This window comes from Anolis carolinensis, chromosome 6 (genome assembly GCF_035594765.1).
Source record: "Anolis carolinensis isolate JA03-04 chromosome 6, rAnoCar3.1.pri, whole genome shotgun sequence".
Classification (NCBI taxonomy): domain Eukaryota; kingdom Metazoa; phylum Chordata; class Lepidosauria; order Squamata; family Dactyloidae; genus Anolis; species Anolis carolinensis.
The window spans coordinates 99,270,650-99,293,103 of NC_085846.1; the positions used below are offsets into that span (position 1 = coordinate 99,270,650).

A 22,454-nucleotide genomic window follows, 5' to 3' on the forward strand; every position below is an offset into this window, starting at 1 on the left:
CATTTCATTTTTTATTGCCAAAGTGTAATGACCTGTTGAAATTCATTTTGTTACTTTTGACCCAGCTCTCTAATATGTTAAGTTCATTTAGGAGTCTGGTCCTGTCCTGTGGGGTATTAGCTATTCCTCCCAATTTGGAGTCATCTACAAATTTGATAAGTATGCCTTCTATTCTGTCATCCAAGGCTGCTTTTTTGGAAAATGCTTCCCAATAGGAGAAGGAGGCTGTTGCTATATAAGGCAATGAATGTAGTCTGGTGAGGAAGGCAAAGGGTTATTTTAATAATATAACTTCTCTTCTGCAGGATCCCATCTCCTGGAGTGCAGGGTAGCATAAAGTAACACGACGGAGCCATAAATCATAGAACTGCTCAATAAACTGAATATAGCAGTGTATTTATTCTGTTAACAATCCCAGGCCATTTTTATCAAGCACGCTTTGATATCTGATCCATAATCGGTTTTCTGTATTAAAATACAAAACAGTATAAATCTAAAGGCGATTTTAACTGCCTTATTCAAGCCAAGGGAGACGAAGAATGGGAGACAAATGAGGAAGGGAAAAGTGCCAATCCCACATATCTTTAGAAGCATGTCTGCATGAATTTGTACAAACCATCTTAGTCATATCAGTATATGTGTGTGTGTGTGTGTGTGTGTGTGTGTGTGTGTGTGTGTGTATATATATATATATATATATATATATATATATATATTCTGTAAATTTTGAATATAAATACATCTCAAATGAGTATTGAGAAAACTAATTTTATGTTACTAAAGATTTTATGGTATAGAAATAAAACAGCGGAGAAGTTATTTTTACAAAAAATACATTCCTTTTACTTGTTACAGTAACTCATTGCTGTTACTTGTGGTCTTTGAAAAATAACTTATAACATTACCTGTTGTCCTGCTTGTTGTTTTTCTGTTACCTTCCATCATTATTTATTTGAATGAGTGAGAATAGCAGAAATATAATGCTAAAATACCTCTAAAATGACATTGAAAAGTAACTAAAACTGTTATTTTTTGCATCAATAATGCAGCTTCACCTTTGCATATCATGTTACAGTAGAATCTCACTTATTCAAGCCTCGCTTATCCAAGCTTCTGGATTATCCAAGCCATTTTGTAGTCAATGTTTTCAATATATTGTGATATTTTGGTGCTAAATTCGTAAATACAGTAATTACAACATAACATTACTGAGTATTGAACTACCTTTTCTGTCCAATTTGTTTTATAACATGATGTTTTGGTGCTTAATTTGTAAAATCATAACCTAATTTGATGTTTAATAGGCTTTTCCTTAATCCCTCCTTATTATCCAAGATATTAACTTATCCAAGCTTCTGCTGGCCCCTTTAGCTTGGATAAGTGAGACTCTACTGTGCTTTTAAAATGAAACTTTGGTGCACTTTCATTACCTACAAAGTAACTAGGTAGATAGGCTACTTGTAACTTATTACTCTTCACAGAACTCCTACGAATACAGGAGCTCTGATGCATAGATGTTACACCACCTGCAAGAATTGCTTCAAGAGTGGTTTCCATTGTGTGCTCATAGGAGGTTACCTGCATTTAAATGAACCCGTTTTGGATCCTCAAGGCAGGTTTTGCAACATCCACCTTTTCAGATTCCTTGGACTGTTGTTAGTTTGGCTGAGAAAAAAGTTGAACTGCCTCTCCTGAAACACACCCTCATTTCATGCCTTCAAGTGACTTACGCATTTTGTCAGGTTTCTTAGTCAAGGAATGCTCAGAGGTGTTTCCAACAGTCCCGTGCTCTGAAATATAGAGTACCTGATACTCATTGATGGTATCCCACCCAAAGACTAACCTGCTTCACTTCTCAAAACAGACAAGATCTAGTATTTAGGTTGACAGTTAATGATTACCAAAGATAAAAAGTCTTTACTCTGGAAAAAGTCTTATCTAGTCTTAGAGCTGCCTTCTGATTCCTTTTTATCCCAGCTGGCAGTGTTTCTCTACTGCACCTTGTTAGTGTTTTGGGGCAGAGATATCTGTTCAGTATGTAACCTCTTGATCATATTTTGGTGGTTTGTTATTTCACAGTAAGAAAAGCTGCACAGATGAGATGTCAGATTTTTCTGAAATGGGAAATGCCTTCGTTTTTACTTCACCACACCTGATTAACAGCTGTACATGTGGTTTGAATTGATCATAGCCCTTGAGAAGTAGTTGCTCTTTCTGAGTTCAGCTGTAATCTTGAGGAATTTGCTATCTAGGGTAGACTTTTTCACTGCATAGCACCCACCCACCCCCCAGGTTTTGTGACTTACGTTTGGACCATTCTTTGAGGAAGAATATGAATACAATGGGCCCTTGGTATACACTGGGGCTTGGTTCCAGCACCCCATGAGGGTTCATGAAGATGTTAAATAAGGTTGGTGCAAGAACACTGCCTTGGGGTAGACCATTCTTTTGCCTCCTCCATCTACTTTTCCGGCACTGAAACTCCACATAGAAGCTGTGATTTTCCAGGAGGGTCTGAACAGTTTTTGTAAAGTCAAAGTCCTGGGTGATATGGTAGACTTTATGCAGCATTTTTCTATGTTGCACCATGTCATAGGCTGCCGTAAGGTCCACAAAAACTGTTCCTGTAATGCAGCCTTTCTCATAGCCTTCCTCAATATGCTCAGTCAAATGAAGAATTTGACCTGTACAGTTTGTCCCTGGTCTGAACCTGCTTGTTGTGCAATAAGCTTAGGTTCGATTACAGGTCCTAATTGATTTAATAGCATCCTCTCATATGCTTTATATAGATGACATAAGAGAGAGATTGTTCGGTAGCTCCTGGCATTGGAGGCATCTTTACCAGGTTTTAAAATGGCAATGATCTAAGTTTCCTCCATACTCTGGGAAAAGAGCATGCAGGGAAGGGCGGATTGTGGTAGGGATGGCCGCACTGGCAGCCTTTCTCTTTTTGTGTATGATGGGGATTAATCCACTTTGCCCAACAAAATAAACAGAAAAAATTCAGAGATTGAGTATAGATGAAAAGAAAGACACCAGAGTCACTATGTTCCTCTCAAAGAGGGAATCTGGGCTGCCTTTCTCATAGACAATGCAGAACTGAACAGAGCATGCAGTGAGTTAAACATGTTACCTGTAATGAGTTACTCCTGTGGGTATTAAAGATATTATTTCAAAAGTAATGTAATTAAAAGAAGCAAAATTTCTTCATTGATGTAATGAGTAATGCTCTCTAGTTACTTTTAAGAACTAATTAGAAGAGCAATTTTAGAGTAATGTTGCGAAGAATATCTAAAGTGCTTTGCTACTTTCTGGTCAACCCTATAATTTCTCTTCCATTAAAAAAGATATGAAAAATAGCATATCTGGGCTACTTGAAGATCTCTTCTAGCAGCAAACAAAGTTGGAGAGAAACATGACATTGGAAAGAGGTGGGAGTATGCCTGTAGCTGGGGGGGGAGGGGGGTTAAGGGTTAAAACCACCCCCCAAAATTTTCAGGTTAAAAATAAAACTTGGTTCCCTCATGAATTTAAACTGGGCTGAATTGTGCTGAACCTGCAATACTTGCGTGGACAGGGTTATATGGAGCTGCTAATATGAGTGGTCTTATTAGTGGAGCACAGGCAATTATATCACCTAAATCTCTGATAGCTGTCTACATCCACTGCAGTGCTCACTCACTAAATGTAGCCTTAGCAAAGGCTTGCAATATTCCACCTGTCAGAAACTGCCAAGAAAAATACAATCTGTGTGCAATTTCTTCAGAGCATCATCCATAAGACTGGAACTATTGAAGAAAAATATAAAAGATTGTTTCCCTGAATTAAGAGCAAATAGCCTGTTGCCGCTTTGTGAAAGCTATTGGACTGAGCGACATGGTGCAGTTTTATGTTTTGTTGAACTGTACAATGTGGTTGTGAGAACACTTGAAGAAGTAAAAAAGAGTCCTCTATACAACAGTGAGACTTCTTCCCAAGCTGGACACCTTCTTTTAGCTGTTCTGAATGCTGAATTTTTAATAACCATACATATCCTAAACGATCTTCTGTCATCATCCTTTCAGCTTAGCAAAACATTACAAAGAGTAGATAATTGACATTTTGACAGGAAGATGCGTACAGAATCTGTGAAAGAATTTCAGGACATCTTTGATATAGCAAAGTCAGTGGTGGAGTCTATGGGTGGAGAAGTTAGGATTCTTCACATCTTTTCAAGGCAGACTTGTAAAAGCAACATGCAGGCAACTTCACCAGCACCAATGGAATACTATAGGCTAAATGTGTACATCCCATTTCTGGAATTTTTCCACAGTCAGCTTCAAGACAGGTTTACAAGGCACAGGGAAGTAGTTCGGGAACTGTAAGTGTTCCTCCCTATCAATTGTGGCCATTTAAAATCTATTTTAAACAAGTGCACAGAACTTTACAGTGAATGCCTTCAGGATGCTGAAACACTGATGGAAGAATTTGGTTTGTAGTGTAGAAAATGGAAAAAAGATTGCACCTGCAGAAAACCATCAAATGCATGGAAGCATAACTTGTCTGTGATGGACAGTTTTTTCCAAATGTAAAGAAACTTCTTCAGATTTCTGCAACATTGTCAGTGTCAATATCTATAAATGAAAGGTCGTTATCAACTCTGAAATGTTTGAAAACATGCATAGGAAGCACAATGGAGCAAGAAAGACTGACTGGACTTGAACTCTTGAGTTATCAGTGAAGCTGGATTTCTGTCACAGTGTATTGACACGGTTTTCAAGTGTTTCCAACAGATAATGTGGTGTTATTTTGTAACCACTAAATTACCAATTAAGAGTTGTTTTCAGGTTTTTTTACACTTGGAACTTGGGAACTAAAATATAAGTTTGACTTAATTAAGTCTATATAAAAATGTAGGAGCTGCCTTGAGTCCCTTCGGGTGAGAAAGGCAGGGTAGAAATTCTGTAAATAAATAAATAAATAGAATGAATCATATAATTTAAATTATTTTGTGTTATAGACCTACTCTTCATGATTTGCTAAAAAATTGTTTCACCCCCCCTTCCCATTTTTTCTGGCTACAGACCTGAGTGTGAAATGGCAAGAGACATGGATTTGTGTCAATCACTATGCTTGAATTCCTGCCATTTCACAGATCCTCAATCTTTCTTCAGCCTTGTGTTTCTGTCTAGCCTTGTGTTTTCCCCTCAACCTTGGTTGAATCCGCAGATCCGGAGTCAGGAGTTAGGGAGGGCCCAGTGTATTCCATACGGTTCTCTCGAATCATTTGTAACTGTAAATATTGTAAAAGGTTGGAACATAAGAGATGAAAATGGAACAGTTCAAATACTATTTGCACAATTAGAATAATTTCAAAATATGCACATTAAATACACAGATTTGAGGAACTAGTAGGTAGGAACCGTGGAGGATTTTAGTCCAAAAATCACTGGATAACCAGTGATTTCCCTACTAGATAACTTTGATCTAGGTTTGGAAGTAAGAAAGGCAGTGTATGAAGTTTTCTGCATTTTCTTATCAGCAATGAGAAAATTTTCTCATCCATTTTCTTTCCATCCCTAGCTTGGGGCCTAGAAGAGGCAGGGTAGTTATACAGAACTAATGAGGCTAACTTTTCAGTCTCTATTAACATGCTACACAAAGAAAACAGCAATTTTAAATGCAAATGATAATAATAATTCCAACCAGTGTGGCTTTTCAGTTCAAGTGAACCAATGAATGTACAATTTCCCCTTCGTCTCAACAGATGTGGCGGCACTGAGGCATATTTTAAGCCCCCTATTACCATTTAAGAAGCGGTTGAATCTGAGGTCTGTCCCTGGAATCATGGTTTTTCCCACAGTGATGGATAGTGAAGGTAGTATAATTAGGAATCCTTGAATGTGCTTAAATGAGGATTAGTGAGATTGCAAAAAGACAGGAAATTCAAACAGTGCCTTAATAGGTGGCAATTTCATGCACATGTACTCCTGAGAGCTCTGCTGAATCAAAACATCTGCTGGAAAAAAAATCCATTACTTTGTTCAGAATCTTGCTTTCTTCAACAGCAAGTTAGATGTCCTCAGGAGGTCTACAGACTTTTCTTATTGGTTTTCTCAGGTAACATGGAGGACCTGTATAACAGAGATAAGGAATGCTTGGCCGTTCATATGTTGATGATCTACAGTTCTCCAGAACCATGGATGATGGGCCAAACTGATGAGAGCTGGAATTTGAGAACATTTGGAGAGATACAGGTCCTGTCACCATTCCTACCACATAGCCATAATGGCTGATAACAATTGAGAGAGGCATCGTCCCAAAACCTGGCTAATCCTGAATGCACCTAAACTTCTTGGAGTATCTGATGTTGTTGGATTGTAGAATAGCTTCTCAGTGTAGCAATGTTGTTGGATTACAATTCCCCCAAGCCTTTTTCGAAGTGTGCTCAGATACATATTTGTGCCCATGAACTACAACTGTTTCTTTATTTCCTAGAAACTCACCAGAGACTGGTGGACAATGACTTGAGGACCAGCACCAGTCCTAGGACTACTGCTTCGAGTAGCTTTAACTGAGCTGTCACCCATCAGTTTAGTTGTCCACTGCTTGAGGGTTTTGTGTGTGTGTGTGTGTCAGGAGCAACCGGAGTTGCTTCTGGAGTGAGAGAATTGGCCGTCTGCAAGGATGTTGCCCAGGGGACACCCGGATGTTTTTGATGTTTTACCATCCTTGTGGGAGGCTTCTCTCATGTCCCCTCATGGAGCTGGAGCTGATAGAGGGAGCTCATCCGCGCTCTCCCTGGGTGGGATTCAAACCTGGCAGCCTTCAGGTCAGTACCCCAACCTTCAAGTCATGAGGCTTTTATCCCCTAGGCCACTGGAGGCTCCACTGCTTGAGGTGATAATATTTTTGAGAGTCCAAAATTGCACACATACATAGCTTGACTGCCATATATGTTTACTCAGAATAAACTAGATCTTCACATAACAGTGCATCAGATATAGAAGATTAACATATAGATGTATTTGTACAACTCTACTGCAGGAATTCTATCCATTGCCCTTTGAGGTTAGTGGGAGAAATCACATTGATTTAAATGGTGTAGGGTTGCACTTCAAGGAACTGGCAAGACATATTATCTGTTAAAGACTTCTGGAATTTCTTTCCTGCATGTTATAGAGCAAAGATGGGAAACATGTGTCCCTCTAGTGTGATACACTGATGAAGATTTGGGGGAATTGCAGTCTAACAACATCTGGAGGGAACCACACATTCCTCACCCCTGCTGTATAGCTTGTTGGAGGTGAATTCTTTGATGTATAGACATTAACAAGAAGATTGTGATATTTGTTTAACTAGCAGGACTCTTTCCCTGACTGACAGGAAGTACAATGCGCTGATTGCGATAGTTAATAAAAATCCTCCAAGTGTTTTTGTTTTGACACTCTGGTTTGCTAAATCCTGGCAAACAACTCAGAACATGTACATCTGTACAGTGTTCCCATTTCTCCTGCCTGCTACAGCATCAGTTGCATTAGGTGCATGGAGTATAGGAGGTTTTAACAATAGACAGTGATTTATTAGCTAGGAGTGAGTTCAAAGGCTTTAGGTTTCACACCATTTCACAGCTACAAACAACCCATCATTATTGTCCTGAATTGCCTCGTTAAACATTAATGCTTCTTGAGTGATTCTCTTTTTTCTGCATTATTCCCTTTCCGTCAAGTTGTGATACTGTGGTTCAAACCCATTTTCTGAATTTATCATGTGAAATTCAGCATGTGACAGCCAGATTATTGGTCAGTTCTGGCTGCCTCGAAATTTTTGATCCTGAAATGTCCTCATTTGGTTTCCATTTGTTTTCCCCCATATACAGTTGAAATATCTGCCCTGTGCATGAGGAATCCAGGACATATGGGATTCACATCTTTAAAGAATGTTAATTCTTGAATTACTTTCCTTTAAAAAGGCAGCATAGGCATTTTAGGATTAAATAAAAAAAAACAAGCCTTCTTTGTCTGAAGAAGAGAATGCAGAGAGAGCTGTGTTAATATGCGATAGCATTAATAAATCATCAATTAATCTAATACCACCTTGATGGTGATTATTTTTTAATCATGTCAGAAGTGAATTGATATAAATACAGTTATAATCTATTTTAAAAACACACAAAGTTAAAAACTTGACATTATATAAGATTTCCTTTGACCAGAAGATGGTCACTTGGAATGCCTCTGGTGTCGCTGTGAGAAGGTCCTCTATTATGCATGTGGCAGGGCTGAGACTGAATTGTAGTAAGTGGTCTGTGGTTTGCTCTTCTCCACACTCGCATGTCATAGACTCCACTTTGTGGCCCCATTTCTTAAGATTGCTCTGCATCTCGTAGTGCCAGAGCACAGTCTGTTCAGTGCCTTCCACATTGCCCAGTCTTCTGTGTGCCCAGGCGGGAGTTTCTCATCCAGTATCAGCCATAGATTGAGGTTCCGGGTTTTAACCTGCCACTTTTGGACTCTTGCTTGCTGAGGTGTTCCTGTGAGTGTCTCTGTAGATCTTACGATGATGATGATGATATTTATTTATATTGTACCATTGTCCTATCTGGGACTCAAGGCACCTAACAATGAACAGCTAAAAGAAACATAGCTATAAATATACCAAATTAAAAGTTTTTGTAAATATCATTACCTTGTCCAAGAATTTAAGACCATTATTAAAACATAGCTATTAACAACTACAAATAATGCATAGTAAAACTAATTTGTTTATTCTGGAATCACTCTGTTAGAAATATGGACTGAATTCTCTATGAATCGACATACAGTAGAGTCTCACTTATCCAACGTAAACGGGCTGGCAGAACGTTGGATAAGCGAATATGTTGGATAATAAGGAGAGATTAAGGAAAAGCCTATTAAACATTAAATTAGGTTATGATTTTACAAATTAAGCACCAAAACATCATGTCATACAACACATTTGACAGAAAAAGTAGTTCAATACACAGTAATGCTATGTAGTAATTACTGTATTTAAGAATTTAGCACCAAAATATCATGATGTATTGAAAACATTGACTACAAAAATACATTGGATAATCCAGAACGTTGGATAAGCGAGTGTTGGATAAGTGAGACTCTACTGTATATACAAAAGAAGGGTGGGCGGATTTTATTGTTGTTTTTTATTAAGAATTTTCCATACTGTAAAACTACATATTGGAATATAAAGACCAAAAAGCATAAAACTATAGAAAGTTACAAATAAATTGCAGACACCTACACAGTTTTTTTTGTGTCAGGAGTAACTTGAAAACTATAAGTCGCTTCTGAGTTAGAGAACTGGCCATCTGCAAGGACATTGCCCAGGGGACGCCCGGGTGTTTTTGATGTTTTACCATCCTTGTGGGAGCCTTCTCTCAGAGGGAAATAAGGAGAAAATATAAAACGACTTCAACTTTAATACTGATTGTTATAAATTATTTGATATCTTACTTCCTCTATTAAAAACATATTGTAGGGGAGGGAAGGGAAAAAAAGACATCTCTGGGTATTAGGAGGATGGAAAGGCAGTCTTCAAAATGTGAAAACCTTTAGAAAAAGCTTGTTTTCTGTTTCCCCAAAGACACAACTCAGTCAAGGGTTAGACTTATAGGTGGTTAGATTTTGATGAACTTCAGGAAAAGGTAATGAGAGCATACAGTATATCAATTAACTAAAGAAGGGAGGAGAATGGGTTTCTGATTAGAGGTCTTCAAATAGAAGCTCTCTATTTTCTGTACCTGGAAAGGGATTAGGTTGTGTACTCTTCAAGACCAAGCCAAAGCCTCTCATTCTACAAATTGCTTCTACTGGGTTGTTTTGCCTAAAATCACTAGCTGTGTTCTTTTATAGCTTCAAGTCATTTAAATGTGGCGTTATCTATCAGAAGTTGAATTTATCTTAAGGGGTTGCACCTGTCTTTGTGAAACTTGGCATGTTCATTCCTCCATTTTCCCCTAAGCCCTTTCCATTAACTTGATTCATTTAGAAGCTGCCTGCAAATATTTGCTGTCCTGGTTAAATGCTTTCAAAGCTGGTTGGCAAATCTTCAACAACCAGCTTCAATTACGGATTTGAAACAAAGGACTACCGGGAAACTAAATTGCCCAAAGGTGACCATATTTGCCTTGTTTAGTTTTTCATAAATCTAATTTTATTCCTTGTATAACTAAAAATAATTTAACATGAAGTCTTTCTTATCTTTGCATAAATGTTTGGCAAGGCAAAGGTATCTCCATCTTCCAACTTAATCAGCAGCTATGCTGGTGCCTACAGGATTTTAAAGAAAGGTTTGTGCTTTGTCGATTGTGCTTATGTGTTTTTGTGGAATGTGCACCCAGGGGAAGTGTGAAATACACACCGTCCCAAATAAAGCTGTGTAATCACATTTGTTCCTTACTTTAATCTGCTCTTCCTTTGTGTGTAAGCAGATATCTTGAGAATGCACCTGAAAAAAGGAACAGCAGAAAGAGCCAAAATACTGTTCAGCATTGCCTTCTTGGCAAACATATATTGTGCAAACCATTTTAATCTGCAAAAACATTATTTGATAGCTTCACTGCTTCCTGCATTTTATAGGCCAGAAGCTTCTGCATATAAAAATGAGAATGAATACAACTTCAATATTTTCATTGTAATGTCTACCATGTTCAGCTGGCCCTCTGTATCCATCGATTCTGTATCCATGGGCTCATCCATCCAAAGCTTGAAAATATCCCACACAGCCAATAAGTGATCCTTGATTTTGCCATTTTATTTAAGGGACATAATTTTATTCTGTCATTGTGTACAATGGGTCTTGAGCACAGGTGTCAAACTGAAGAAATGTGGACCAAATCCGGCCTGTTATGTCATTTTATATGGCCCCATGATATTGGACTACAACTTCTGTTCTTTTTCCCCAACCTCAGAGCCACATGTGCTGTTGGGTTGCAATTCCCAGTTTTAAACTTCATATGAGTGTGGCGGAAGCTCCTTCTGTGAACACTTTTAAACAGAGACTGGATAACCATCTGTCAGGGGTGCTTTGATTGTGCTTTTCATGCATGGGACATGGTTGAACTAGATAGCCCATGTGGTTTCTTTCAACTCTATTATTCTATAATTCTAAATGGTCAGTGTATATAGGGCCTGTGTTTTCCATATTAAAATGTGTGACACATAGTTACTGGTTCACCTTCTGCTGTAGGCCAGCTTTATAAGTATCTTCCCTTCTCCAAACCAGTCCTGGATGTTTATTGATGTCTTCTTACTTTGCAATGTATTGATTGATTTCTGAATTCTTGGATTTCCTTGTGCTAGAAAAGTGATTCCCAAACTCTTGTCCTTTGAGTGTTCTGGCCTTCAGTTCCCAGCAGACTCAGACTCTTTGGCCAATGGTCAGAGATTCTGGGAGTTGAAATCCAAAACATCTGGAAGACCAGCATTTTGGAATTACTGGGCTACAGTTATGCTTTGACACAGTTGTAACAAGGCTCTGTTACAGAGGCTAGTCCTTGGTTTCTGGTGCCAAGGAGTTTGGATAGACAAGTTCTCCAAGATACTTAAGTCTGTATTATAGCAATGAGGTGCCCTATATTGGAAATAGCAACTTTCATCAAGTCTCCAATAGTAATTTGTTTGTATATGATCCTATTTGCTTACTGTATTGTATATGTATGCTTTGGTATGCAGCTTTCCCTTTATTCTGTTTCTTGAGGTTGTGGGAGGGGCTGCAGACCACATGATCAGATCTGGGACTACTCTGAGCTCAGAACAAAGAACAAAGAAATGCTTTAGTCATTAGACTGCTTGGAGCAGAGACTCCATTCGAGCACAGAAGAAGAAAGAGTCGCCATGTAGACTATGGACTGTTAAGAGCAAGCTCATGTTGCTCTTGATTGTAAGAAAGATGTCCTGTGTTATCTGCACAGAGAAAACATTTCAAATCTTGTCTGAAACTGAACTGATAAATTATGTGCATATATGCTGAATACATGAAGGTTGTGAGTAAACCGGATATGTTACTTTTAAGGAAGTTTATGTCTCTTGAGAGCATGATATAGAAACAACATATTTTATGAGAGAGTAGATGTTTCTTGAGCACTGAAAAGAAACACTTCTGAAGAACTGCTATATTTTTGTGCATTGGCATAATCTCTGTTCTTAACAGATCAGAGACAACTAGGTTATCAGTCTAACAACTGAAAAGCCAAATTGCCTTGCATAAGTACATGTGGGTATATACCACTAAATAGAAGATTTTACCCAAACACGTTTTTTGGCTCTTCTCTAGAAGATCATACATATTTTTACAAAAGGTTATGATTTTCAAATGCTTGTGAATACAATTTTTCTCCAAAAGGTTATGGAAATTCTGGTTTTCCAAAAGGCCATGCCTTTCCAAACCCCTAGAAGTATCATATCCCTGGACTCCCTGTGTGTGAGATGCAACAGAGAATTCCAATAAATAACTTCAAAATCTTGAATTGCGATCCCAAGCCTAAACTTGGGGAAAATCTTAATAGCACAGGAGTGCGGCATTCTTTTGAGTAAGCATATATAACATCACATTGTTTCTCTCTTATCTTTGGGCTTTCCACAGCATTTGCTCCACTCATTTTCCTGCACTTTAATTCTGGTGTTTAGCTTCATCATCCAAGGCAAGAGAAGTCCACTGCAAAACCATTTTTGTTGCTCCACAACAACAGTGACAAAAAACCCCAAGAATTTTGCTCCAGCAATTATGGCTTGGCTATTGCCTGTATTTTATGTAACAGATCTCACTAGCAGATTACATGAAGACACAAATATTAAAGACCTTTTCTAAGTATGAAGGATAGGTATAATTAGGTGAGAGCAACTAATGGAAAGTTAATGCATAAGGCCCCGGGCTAGAAATACCACAAAGTTCATGAAGGTGACCTCAACACAAGCTCTGAAAGTATGCCTTGCAGAGCTGGAAAAGCTTGTGCTGAGGATGGCAATAATAAAGACTCTATGCTGAGGAATTTATCCTGTACTGCAGGAAGTTTTAATTATTGTAAGGTCTCTGCTTGTCCCTGAAGAATTCATTCCCCGATAAAAGATAGTTGCTCTGTCTTTGTATATCTAAATATTTATCTGTACTAACAATGTCTTGCTCTGTCTTATTTGATATAACCCTTGGAGGAACTCCCTGGAAATGTCTGGTTGGGAAGCATACGATGACACTATTTTCCCAAATCTATCCTTTCTCTGGTTAATACATTGTCTTTTCAGGAGGGGGGGGGGGGTGAATGCTAATGAAAAGCCTTTGGTTTGCTTTATAATTACGCATTATTGGAGGAAGGGGTGGAAATGTGCATTGGTAGAGAGGTCACAGACATTTCTGACTGATGAAATTTTAAAAGCCATTTTACTGATTTGTGGCAACCGTAAGGGCAATGTTCCACAGAATTTTTTTGGCAGGATTTGTTCAAATGTAGTTTACCTGTCCCTTCCTTTGAGGTTGAGAGAGTGTGACTTACCCAAGACCACTTAAGAAGTGTCCATGGCCAAGCAGGGATCTCAATCCTGGCCTCCATAGTCATAATCCAATGCTCAAACCACTACACCATGCTGCCAAAGGCTCTAGAGACCTGCTCAAATTATATTATTTATTATATTTATTCATATCCTGTTTAGAAGCCCCCGGTGGCACAGCGAATTACACCGTTGAGCTGCTGAACTTGCTGACCAAAAGGTCAGCAGTTTGAATCCAGGGAGTGGTGTGAGCTCCCGCTCTTAGCCCCAGTTTCTGCCAACCTAGCAGTTTGAAAACATGCAAGTGTGAGTAGATCAGTGGGTACTGCTCCAGCGGGAAGATAACAGCGCTCCATGCAGTCATGCCGGCCACATGGCCTTGGAGGTGTCTGCGGACAATGGTGGCTCTTTGGCTTAGAAATGGAGATGAGCACCAACCTCCAGAGTCAGATATGACTAGGCTTCATGTCAGGGGGAAACCTTTACCTTTACTATATCCTTTTTTCTCTCTTAAGGGAGACTCTAAGTGACTGAGTCAAAGGCTCTTGAGTCAAAGGCTCGAGAACAGTGGTTCTCAGCCTGTGGGTCACCAAGTGTTTTGGCCTACAACTCCCAGAAACTCCCAGTTTACCAGTTGTTAGGATTTCTGGGAGTTAAAGGCCAAAACATCTGGGGACCCACAGGTTGAAAACCACTGCTCTAGACAAGGACACAGAGCAATAGATTCAGATCTCAAGAAAAAAAATTCCACCTCAACATTAGGAAAGACCTCCTGACAGTGGAATATGGTGCCTCTGAGTATAGTGGAGTTTCCTCCTCTTGAGTTTTTTAAGAGAAGCTGGATGGCCATCTGTTGGGAATGCTTTGATTGTGTGTTCTCCCACAGCCCTTTTGGTCTCTTCCAACTCTATGATTCTATTGAGTAAGGATATCAAAATCAGGTAGCTCTTGTTTTGTTCACTTGCCCATGAGACGCTTTTCCCATCAAAGTTTAGTATTGAGTCGCAATACTTGTTTCCCTCTTCTCAAATGGAAATATTTTGATAATGTAATTTTCCATAATCTTCGCATTTGTATGTGTTATTCTTAAAGTACACATTTCCTCCATTGACTGAAGCATGTTTGTACACATTTTCCAATTTCATGCAGTTTTAGTTGTGCATATGATTTTGTTGCATATATATGGAAAAAAAGAAAAACAAGAAGACTCTGATCCTTATATTTTCCTTCTGGTAACGGGAAACTTAAGAAACATGTATGCACATTTGATAACAGTTTCACGGAGTATGAAATGGATATATTTCTTTAGAATCTCAACAAATGCAAATTTCACGTTCATTCCTAAGGCTGAACATTTGGTAAAAGTAACCTTTCTAAAGCAATGCTGGAGGCAGCCTAACTGGAGAACAAACCAAATAAACATCTTTCTGACAGTGTCTGTATGTCTTAGGAACATATAATCAATAGCCATAGGGAATTATACTCCTTTTCCAATATTGAATGAGAAAGAATATATACTCCTCTCTCTTCTCGCTCTCTTCCTCTCCCTTTATACATATATCTCCCATATATGTATGTACGGTATATATAGGAGATATATATCCACCCATCCATCCTTACTAGTTCAATATTGGAAAAGAAGTAGATGTGTTCTAGCTTTTTGTATAAACAACCTCTTTAGTTCTTGTCTGTTGTAGAGTCTGAAGTCCATGTTTGATCATTTTAACCAAGGCATTTGTCTTTTGCCCACAGGAGCTTTATATCTTCAATACGGAGATGAAACTAAACAGCTAAGGATGCCCAATGAGATCACAAGCACAGACACTATCCGTGCCCTCTTTGTAAGTGCCTTCCCCCAGCAGCTGTCAATGAAAATACTGGAATCCCCCAGTGTGGCGATATACATCAAGGATGAAAGCAGGAATATCTATTACGAATTAAGTGATGTAAGGTAGGTAAAATATATGCCTTTTATTAAGTTTTTTCAATGCCCTTAGATTACACCAAACATATAGAAGGAGGGAGGACTTCTTTCTGTCAATGGTTACCATCTGGTGCAAGAATGGTGCAGGCCAGTAGGAGCTATAATCTAGACTCCATCTTTCCTGTGCATGCCCTTGGATGGATGGATGGATGGACTATAGAAGCATAGATTTTGGAAGAGATTGCACAAGCCATTCAGACCAACCTTCTGCAATTCAGGACCAGCACAGTCTAAGTATCTCTGACAGATGGTCATCCAGCCTCTGTTTAAAAGCCTCCAAGGAAGGAGCTTCCACCATAGTCCAAGGAAGAGTTCCACTGTTACAGCTTTCATGGTCAGGAAGTTCTTCCTAATGTTCAGGTGGATTCTACTTTCCTGTAATTTGAACCCATTGTTCCAAGTCCTAGTCTGCAGGGCAGCAGAAAACAAGTCGGTTCCCTCTTTCTTATGACACCCTTTAACATATTTATATATGCCTATCATGTCTCCTCTCAGCCTTCTCTTCTGCAGGCTAAACATGCCCAGTTCTTTAAGACACTCTTCATAGGGCATGGCCTCCAGACCTTTGATCACTTTAGTCACCTTCCTCTGTACACCTTCCAGCTTGTCAATATCCCTCTTGAATTGTGGTGCCCAGAATTGGACACAGTATTCCAGGTGAGAGCTAACCAGAACAGAATAGAGAGACACCATTACTTCCCTTGATCTAGACCAGTGTTTCTCAACCTGTGGGTCCTCAGGTGTTTTGGCCTACAATTCCCAGAAATGCCAGCCAGTTTACCAGCTGTTAGGATTTCTGGGAATTGAAGGCCAAAACATCTGGGGACCCCAGATTGAGAACCACTGATCTAGACATTATACTCCTTTTGATACAGTCAAAAATCCCATTGGCTTTTTTAGCTGCTGCATCACACTGTTAGCTCGTGTTCAACTTGTTTCCATTAGATATAGATAGATGAATGGATGGATAAGAGATTAACTATGTGGAAGTCAAAATGAGGGTATCGTCTCCCCAAACAAGAATTCTGCCCCAAATTAAATTTCCTTTCAGTCCTCAAATTTCTAGCATTCCAGGGAATGAGTCATTGGATATTGTCTGTCTACCCAAGAACTCTTTATGTTTGATGTGTTCCCATCCCAACTGTAATTTTCCTTGCCCCTTTTCTTTTCATGCCTAGACTGCATTTCTTATTTTGCAATTGGAGGTTTACCTTAGTGCACAAATAATTCCAGATTCCATAAAGGACAATTGGGGGCAAAGCACTTTATGATGGTGGTGATGGTGATGGTGATGATGAAAAAAACTCCCGTCTTGGAGGGAGGAATCTGGAAACCACGAAAATGACCATAGGGCAGTGGTTCTCAACCTGTGGGTCCCCAGATGTTTTGGCCTTCAACTCCCACAAATCCTAATAGCTGGTAAACTGGCTGGCATTTCTGGGAATTGTAGGCCAAAACACCTGAGGACCCACAGGTTGAGAACCACTGCCCTAGGGAGTACTTGTGACCCTATAGTTGACATTTTTCCCACGCTTTTTAAAAATTATGAAGGTTCTAGGGAACATCAATATGAGCTGCTATCTTTGTATCAGTATTTTGTCAAATGAAACTCTTAAATTTCATTTGAGTAGAACTTCAATAGGTAGCTGTGATTAGTTCAAATTACAGAAGAAATCTCCTTGTTTGTAAATAGTGGTGATAACTCCCTGCAGTGGGAAAGAATAGGCAGGTTTCCTCATTGTCTCTCTGCCATCAAACACAAAATCATTTTATACTGGCAGAACTCTTGCAATTGACTTCATTTGCTGCTTTTTAGCTGGATGCTGAATTTTCTTCTGTTGGTGTGGTTTTCAAATTAAATTTCAAAAATGCAATTAAATACAAAGTGAAAATAAAGATAACTACCTACTTAGATTCTCCGATCATATCTGAAAACTGAAATTTTAAAAAATTGGATTAAAACGTTCAGTGAATCCAAGCATAACATATTTAATTGAATTGTAAGCTGCCCTGGGTCCTGTTTTGTGGTGGGAAGTTAGGATAGAAATCAAATAAATGAACAAATCAATTAATTAAAATACCTGATGGACGTTTGACTCTATTCCAGGGCAAATAAAGCACATAGGTTTGCATACATTATTAAACTTATCTTTGATCTGGTCAGCTAGGATTTTTAAAATGTATTTCAGTACTTTCTTCTTCCTTCCCTTTCTGAAATTATTGCTGTGTGTGCTTTGTTAGTTAAACCTTTTATATATTTCAATTTTTTTAAATGTGAGTATTTTAATTGTTTTAAGACTTGTATTAATTGATAGAATTGTATCTATTGTGATCAGATTATAATAGGGATCTATATAAGGGCCACTAATGAGGATTGCAAAGTACAATCAAAATGTATGTCCCAAAAGGCAAGCCTTTGGGCATCTTCTTGGGAGAAAATAAGGTATTTTACATCCTAAGACTCTATTGAATTATAAGAGGTAGAATGCAGCAGGAGAAAAAAAAATTAATATTGTTTACCACATTTTGCAGTCTTATTCTAAATATATAGAAGTATATGTAGATTTTGCACGTACACAGGAGAAAAAAAAACAAACATAGAAAGGAAAGCAATACGGTTAAATGCTTCTGCCTGGTTCTCTGTTTGTGGGGACCAGTTCCTCACAGAAGATCATTGCTACTTACAGCCCCAAATAGCACTGTCTCTTTATTCTTTCACATGTGTAAATTCAGCCTTGGAAAGTGTGAAGAGGCAGGGATACATGATATTATCATAGCACAAAGTTCTAGTAAATTCATGAATATGTGGGCTTTCTTTAGAGTTTGAGTTTCAACAAGATTACATTGCCCGTAATTTTTTTCGTGTCAAGAAAACATGAGCCAACAATGTGATGCGGCAGCTAAAAAAGCCAGCAGGATTCTGGCCTGCATTAATAGGGGTATAGCGTCTAGATCCAGGGAAGTCATGCTCCCCCTCTATTCTGCCTTGGTCAGACCACACCTGGAATACTGTGTCCAATTTTGGGCACCACAGTTGAAGGGAGATGTTGACAAGCTGGAAAGCGTCCAGAGGAGGGCGACTAAAATGATTAAGGGTCTGGAGAACAAGCCCTATGAGGAGCGGCTTAAAGAGCTGGGCATGTTTAGCCTGCAGAAGAGAAGGCTGAGAGGAGACATGATAGCCATGTACAAATATGTGAGGGGAAGTCATAGGGAGGAGGAAGCAAGCTTGTTTTCTGCTGCCCTGCAGACTAGGACACGGAACAATGGCTTCAAACTACAGGAAAGGAGATTCCACCTGAACATCAGGAAGAACTTCCCACTGTGAGGGCTGTTCGGCAGTGGAACTCTCTCCCCCGGACTGTGGTGGAGGCTCCTTCTTTGGAGGCTTTTAAGCAGAGGCTGGATGGCCATCTGTCGGGGTGCTTTGAATGCGATTTCCTGCTTCTTGGCAGGGGGTTGGACTGGATGGCCCATGAGGTCTCTTCCAATTCTACTATTCTATGATTCTATGATAAGAGCGACTTTAGAAACTGCAGGTTGCTTCTGATGTGAGAGAATTGGCCATCTGCAAGGACGTAGCCCAGGGGATGCCCGGATGTTTTGATGTTTTTACCATCCTTGTGGGAGGCTTCTCTCATGTCTCCACATGGAGCTGGAGCTGATAGAGGGAGCTCATTTGCACTCTCCCCGGGTTGGATTCAAACCGCCAACCTTCAAGTCAGCAACCCAACCTTCAAGTCATCAGTTCTGCCGGCCCAAGGGTTTAACCCACTGTGCCTCCTGCCCATAAATAGGAGGGTGTTTTTTGTTGTTGTTTTTAGCGGTTACCCTTCAATATTTTAAATGTGTGTATACATGTGTACTGTCAACTCACTTGCTAATCCAATGAATTTTATAGAACTTTCTTAGACAATAAATACTCAGAAGTGGTTTTGCCAGCTCCTTACTCTGAAATATAGCCTCTGGAATTCATTGGTGTTCTCCAATCCAAGTACGAATCAGGTCTGACCCTGCTTATCTTCCAAAATCAATAAGGATCTGGTGCCTTTAAGGTACCACTGCACATGTATAAATCTACAAATATGACTAAAAAAATCAGCCCCAAAAATCTGGGTCGACTTATTCACGACTATATATCTATTACTATACTTTGTTCCCTTTTTGTGATGAGAATTAATCTTGTAATAAAGTTGCATAAGGTGATGGTTTAGTTTATCTTGGGAGAACCTAAAAGAAGTACAGTACACTTATCCAAGATAAACGGGCCAGCAGAACATTGGATAAGCGAAAATCTTGGATAATAAGGAGGGGTTAAGAAAAAAGCCTATTAAACATAAGATTACATTATGATTGTACAAATAAGCACCAAAACATCATGTTTTACAAGAAATGGGCAGAAAAAACAGTTCAATACACAGTAATGTTATGTAGTAATTACTGTATTTACGAATTTAGCACCAAAACATTGCAACATTTACTACAAAAACAATGACTACTAAAAGGCAGACTGCCTTGGATAATACAGAACCTTGGATAAGTGAAACTCTACTGTACTGTGCCATTGCTTCTGGACTTTTTGGATGCTTAGACAAGAAAATGTTGGTGGCCAGGGACAGTTGGCCCTCTAAGAAGGCATCACAATTTTCCACTTTCTTTGGGAACGGACACCAAGTTATTCATGGGTCATATCAAAATCTATAATTTTGGCCCCAAAATTTGCCCTTGACTTATATATGAGGTCAACATATCCATGAGTACATATGATACTTTCATTAATGCCGAATGCCCAATTAACCCCATGTTTCTTAACAGCTGTGGGTGATCTGCCTCTCCAATTATCTGCCCCCCTTCCCCTACAAGACTGCTTGAAGTCAATAACAGTGATACAAGCCCTAACTAGTAACAGATTCAAGGCAATTGCCAACTACAGTGTGACTTTAAAAGAAGCAAGACCTGTCCAAAAATCTTTCACCATGTGTTCTCCCTCCTCCTTCAAACCATAATCCTGGTGATTAAGATCAGCCCACTAAACTTGTAGCTGCACCTGGAGCAAAAGAATTCAGTCTTTTGTGAAAATTCTCCGGAGATCGCTGGTGTTAAATGAAAGGCATCGCAGTTTTAAGAGGACATAAGTGTAGTTAGATTTGCCGTTTTTGCGGCCAATTGTTGCTGGTGGAGGTTTTGCTCCAGATCTGTAAACTGTTTGTAAGGTAGGTTTCACAGCTAAATGAAAACCAACTGGCTTTTAAAATAGTTGTACTGGTGGATTGGCTTTGTGAATTGTAAATTTGTCTTCCAACTTTGTTCAGGCTAGTTTTTTTCCAAAGTAGGAAGCTTTTTCTACATTGTCTTTCATCCCTTTTGCGTCCAAATAGATGCAGATCAGTTCTTTAAAGTGAGCTGCAGCTGCATTTTAGGAATCTTTACACAGAAGTAAAACTTGGTGAAATCAGTGAAATTTATATATTACCTGTGAATAAAGTATGGGAATGAGGTCTTAATATTTGGACAAATATTTTCCTCTTAAGGAACTTACTTTTGTTCTTATATATTGCATCTTTGTTTCTTAATTGGTAAATAACAAGTAGGCTCTGTTGAAAGTGATGTAAATGTGAAAGGTATTCTGCTTCCATACAGTTCGTTCCACGCCCAGCACTTTTAATGAAAATTTGCATGGGAGTGGATAATACCTCTCAAAGGATAAGTAACAGGTAGCATGTTTACCTTTGTCTCTTGAAAAACAACAGATAACCAGTATTTTAAGAGTACACAAAGCAAAGGGGTTCAAATTAAGCTGTGTGTTAATTTACTGTTTTGTGTCTTTGTGATACTCTAGGAATATTCAAGACCGATCTTTCCTTAAAGTTTACAACAAAGATCCCGCACACGCATTTAATCACATGCCCAGGGCTGTAAATGGAGACATAAGGGTAAGTGTAGAGCATGGCTCATGCTCATTGTTGTTTTCCTTTGGATGGGGAAACCTGGATGTGTTGCCAAAGAAAAAAAGCATGTGCCCAAAGTGGGGTGTTACCTGTGCTTCTCGTTTACGTCTTGATTATTTTGTCAAAAAAATTCTGTTGTTAAATCTGAATTGCATTTCAGAGAAAATGGAAACAAGAGTGTGATATCTAAGAAATTAAGTAATGCTTGAAAAAGGAGTCAAGTGAGACCTTTCTAGCTATTGCAAACACAGTGTTGATGTTTGCTTAATTTAAACATAGCATATCGAGAATGGACCATGGATTAGTATTGTTTATTGCCCACTGCTTTCTCTTGGATTTTTTAAAAACCTGAGAGCATTAAACTTTCCATAGTTCTTTGTGCTCCTAAGATTCTCTCTTAAACTGAGACCTCAAAGCCGTTCAAAAGCATATTTCTAAATTCTTTGGATTAAAATAATACCTTTGTTACTGTTAACCAGGGTTGTAATTGCCGCAGATATGGAGCATGTTCATGGAATCACATTCTAAAATGGAGCAGAGACAGGTAGAAATGCCCCCAAGTCTTTAACCACAGTTCAGGGATTGATGGGATTATAGATTTGAATCTTACTGTTTCCTTGTTGTCTTTTGAGAGTATGGATGTGGGTGTCTGGGGATATGAAACAACACGACTAGTTGTTTCATATCTAGTCATCTAGACTAGTCATCTTTACTATCATATGGATTCAACAAGGAGAGTTAAGTGAAGGCATAGCTTTGTATTAATAAATCATAAAGAAAAATCTGTGGCAATCTATTGACCAAACACGTCATAGTTCTGATTCTCCAACTTTCAAAACATCGCTGTAGATACAGTCTAGTTTCAAGGTTTGAACATTCCTCCTTGCTGACTCCACCCCATTTGTCACACCTTTGTTTTGTCTCCACTTGCCTTGCAAGCATTGGAAGCTGAAAAGGCTTTCACAGAGAGTTTGCTCTGTAGGCACAAGCTCAGTGAGATTTACAGTATTACTTGTGAAG

At 38.9% G+C, this 22,454-nt stretch overlaps 1 protein-coding gene across 17 annotated transcripts in view; it reads left to right on the forward strand.

Moving 5' to 3' along the window:
• kiaa1217 (KIAA1217 ortholog) overlaps nt 1-22,454 on the forward strand; it is a 387,178-nt gene that overhangs the window by 282,264 nt on the left and 82,460 nt on the right. For 16 of the 17 annotated variants that reach the window (XM_016994285.2, XM_016994286.2, XM_062983745.1 and 13 more), the window contains 2 exons: nt 15,255-15,453; nt 21,326-21,419. In XM_016994285.2, coding sequence (XP_016849774.2) covers nt 15,255-15,453; nt 21,326-21,419 — 293 coding nt within the window. Of the gene's footprint in view, nt 1-15,254; nt 15,454-20,534; nt 20,700-21,325; nt 21,420-22,454 lie in introns of those variants that run through there. The other variant, XM_008112422.3, reaches the window with a different exon arrangement.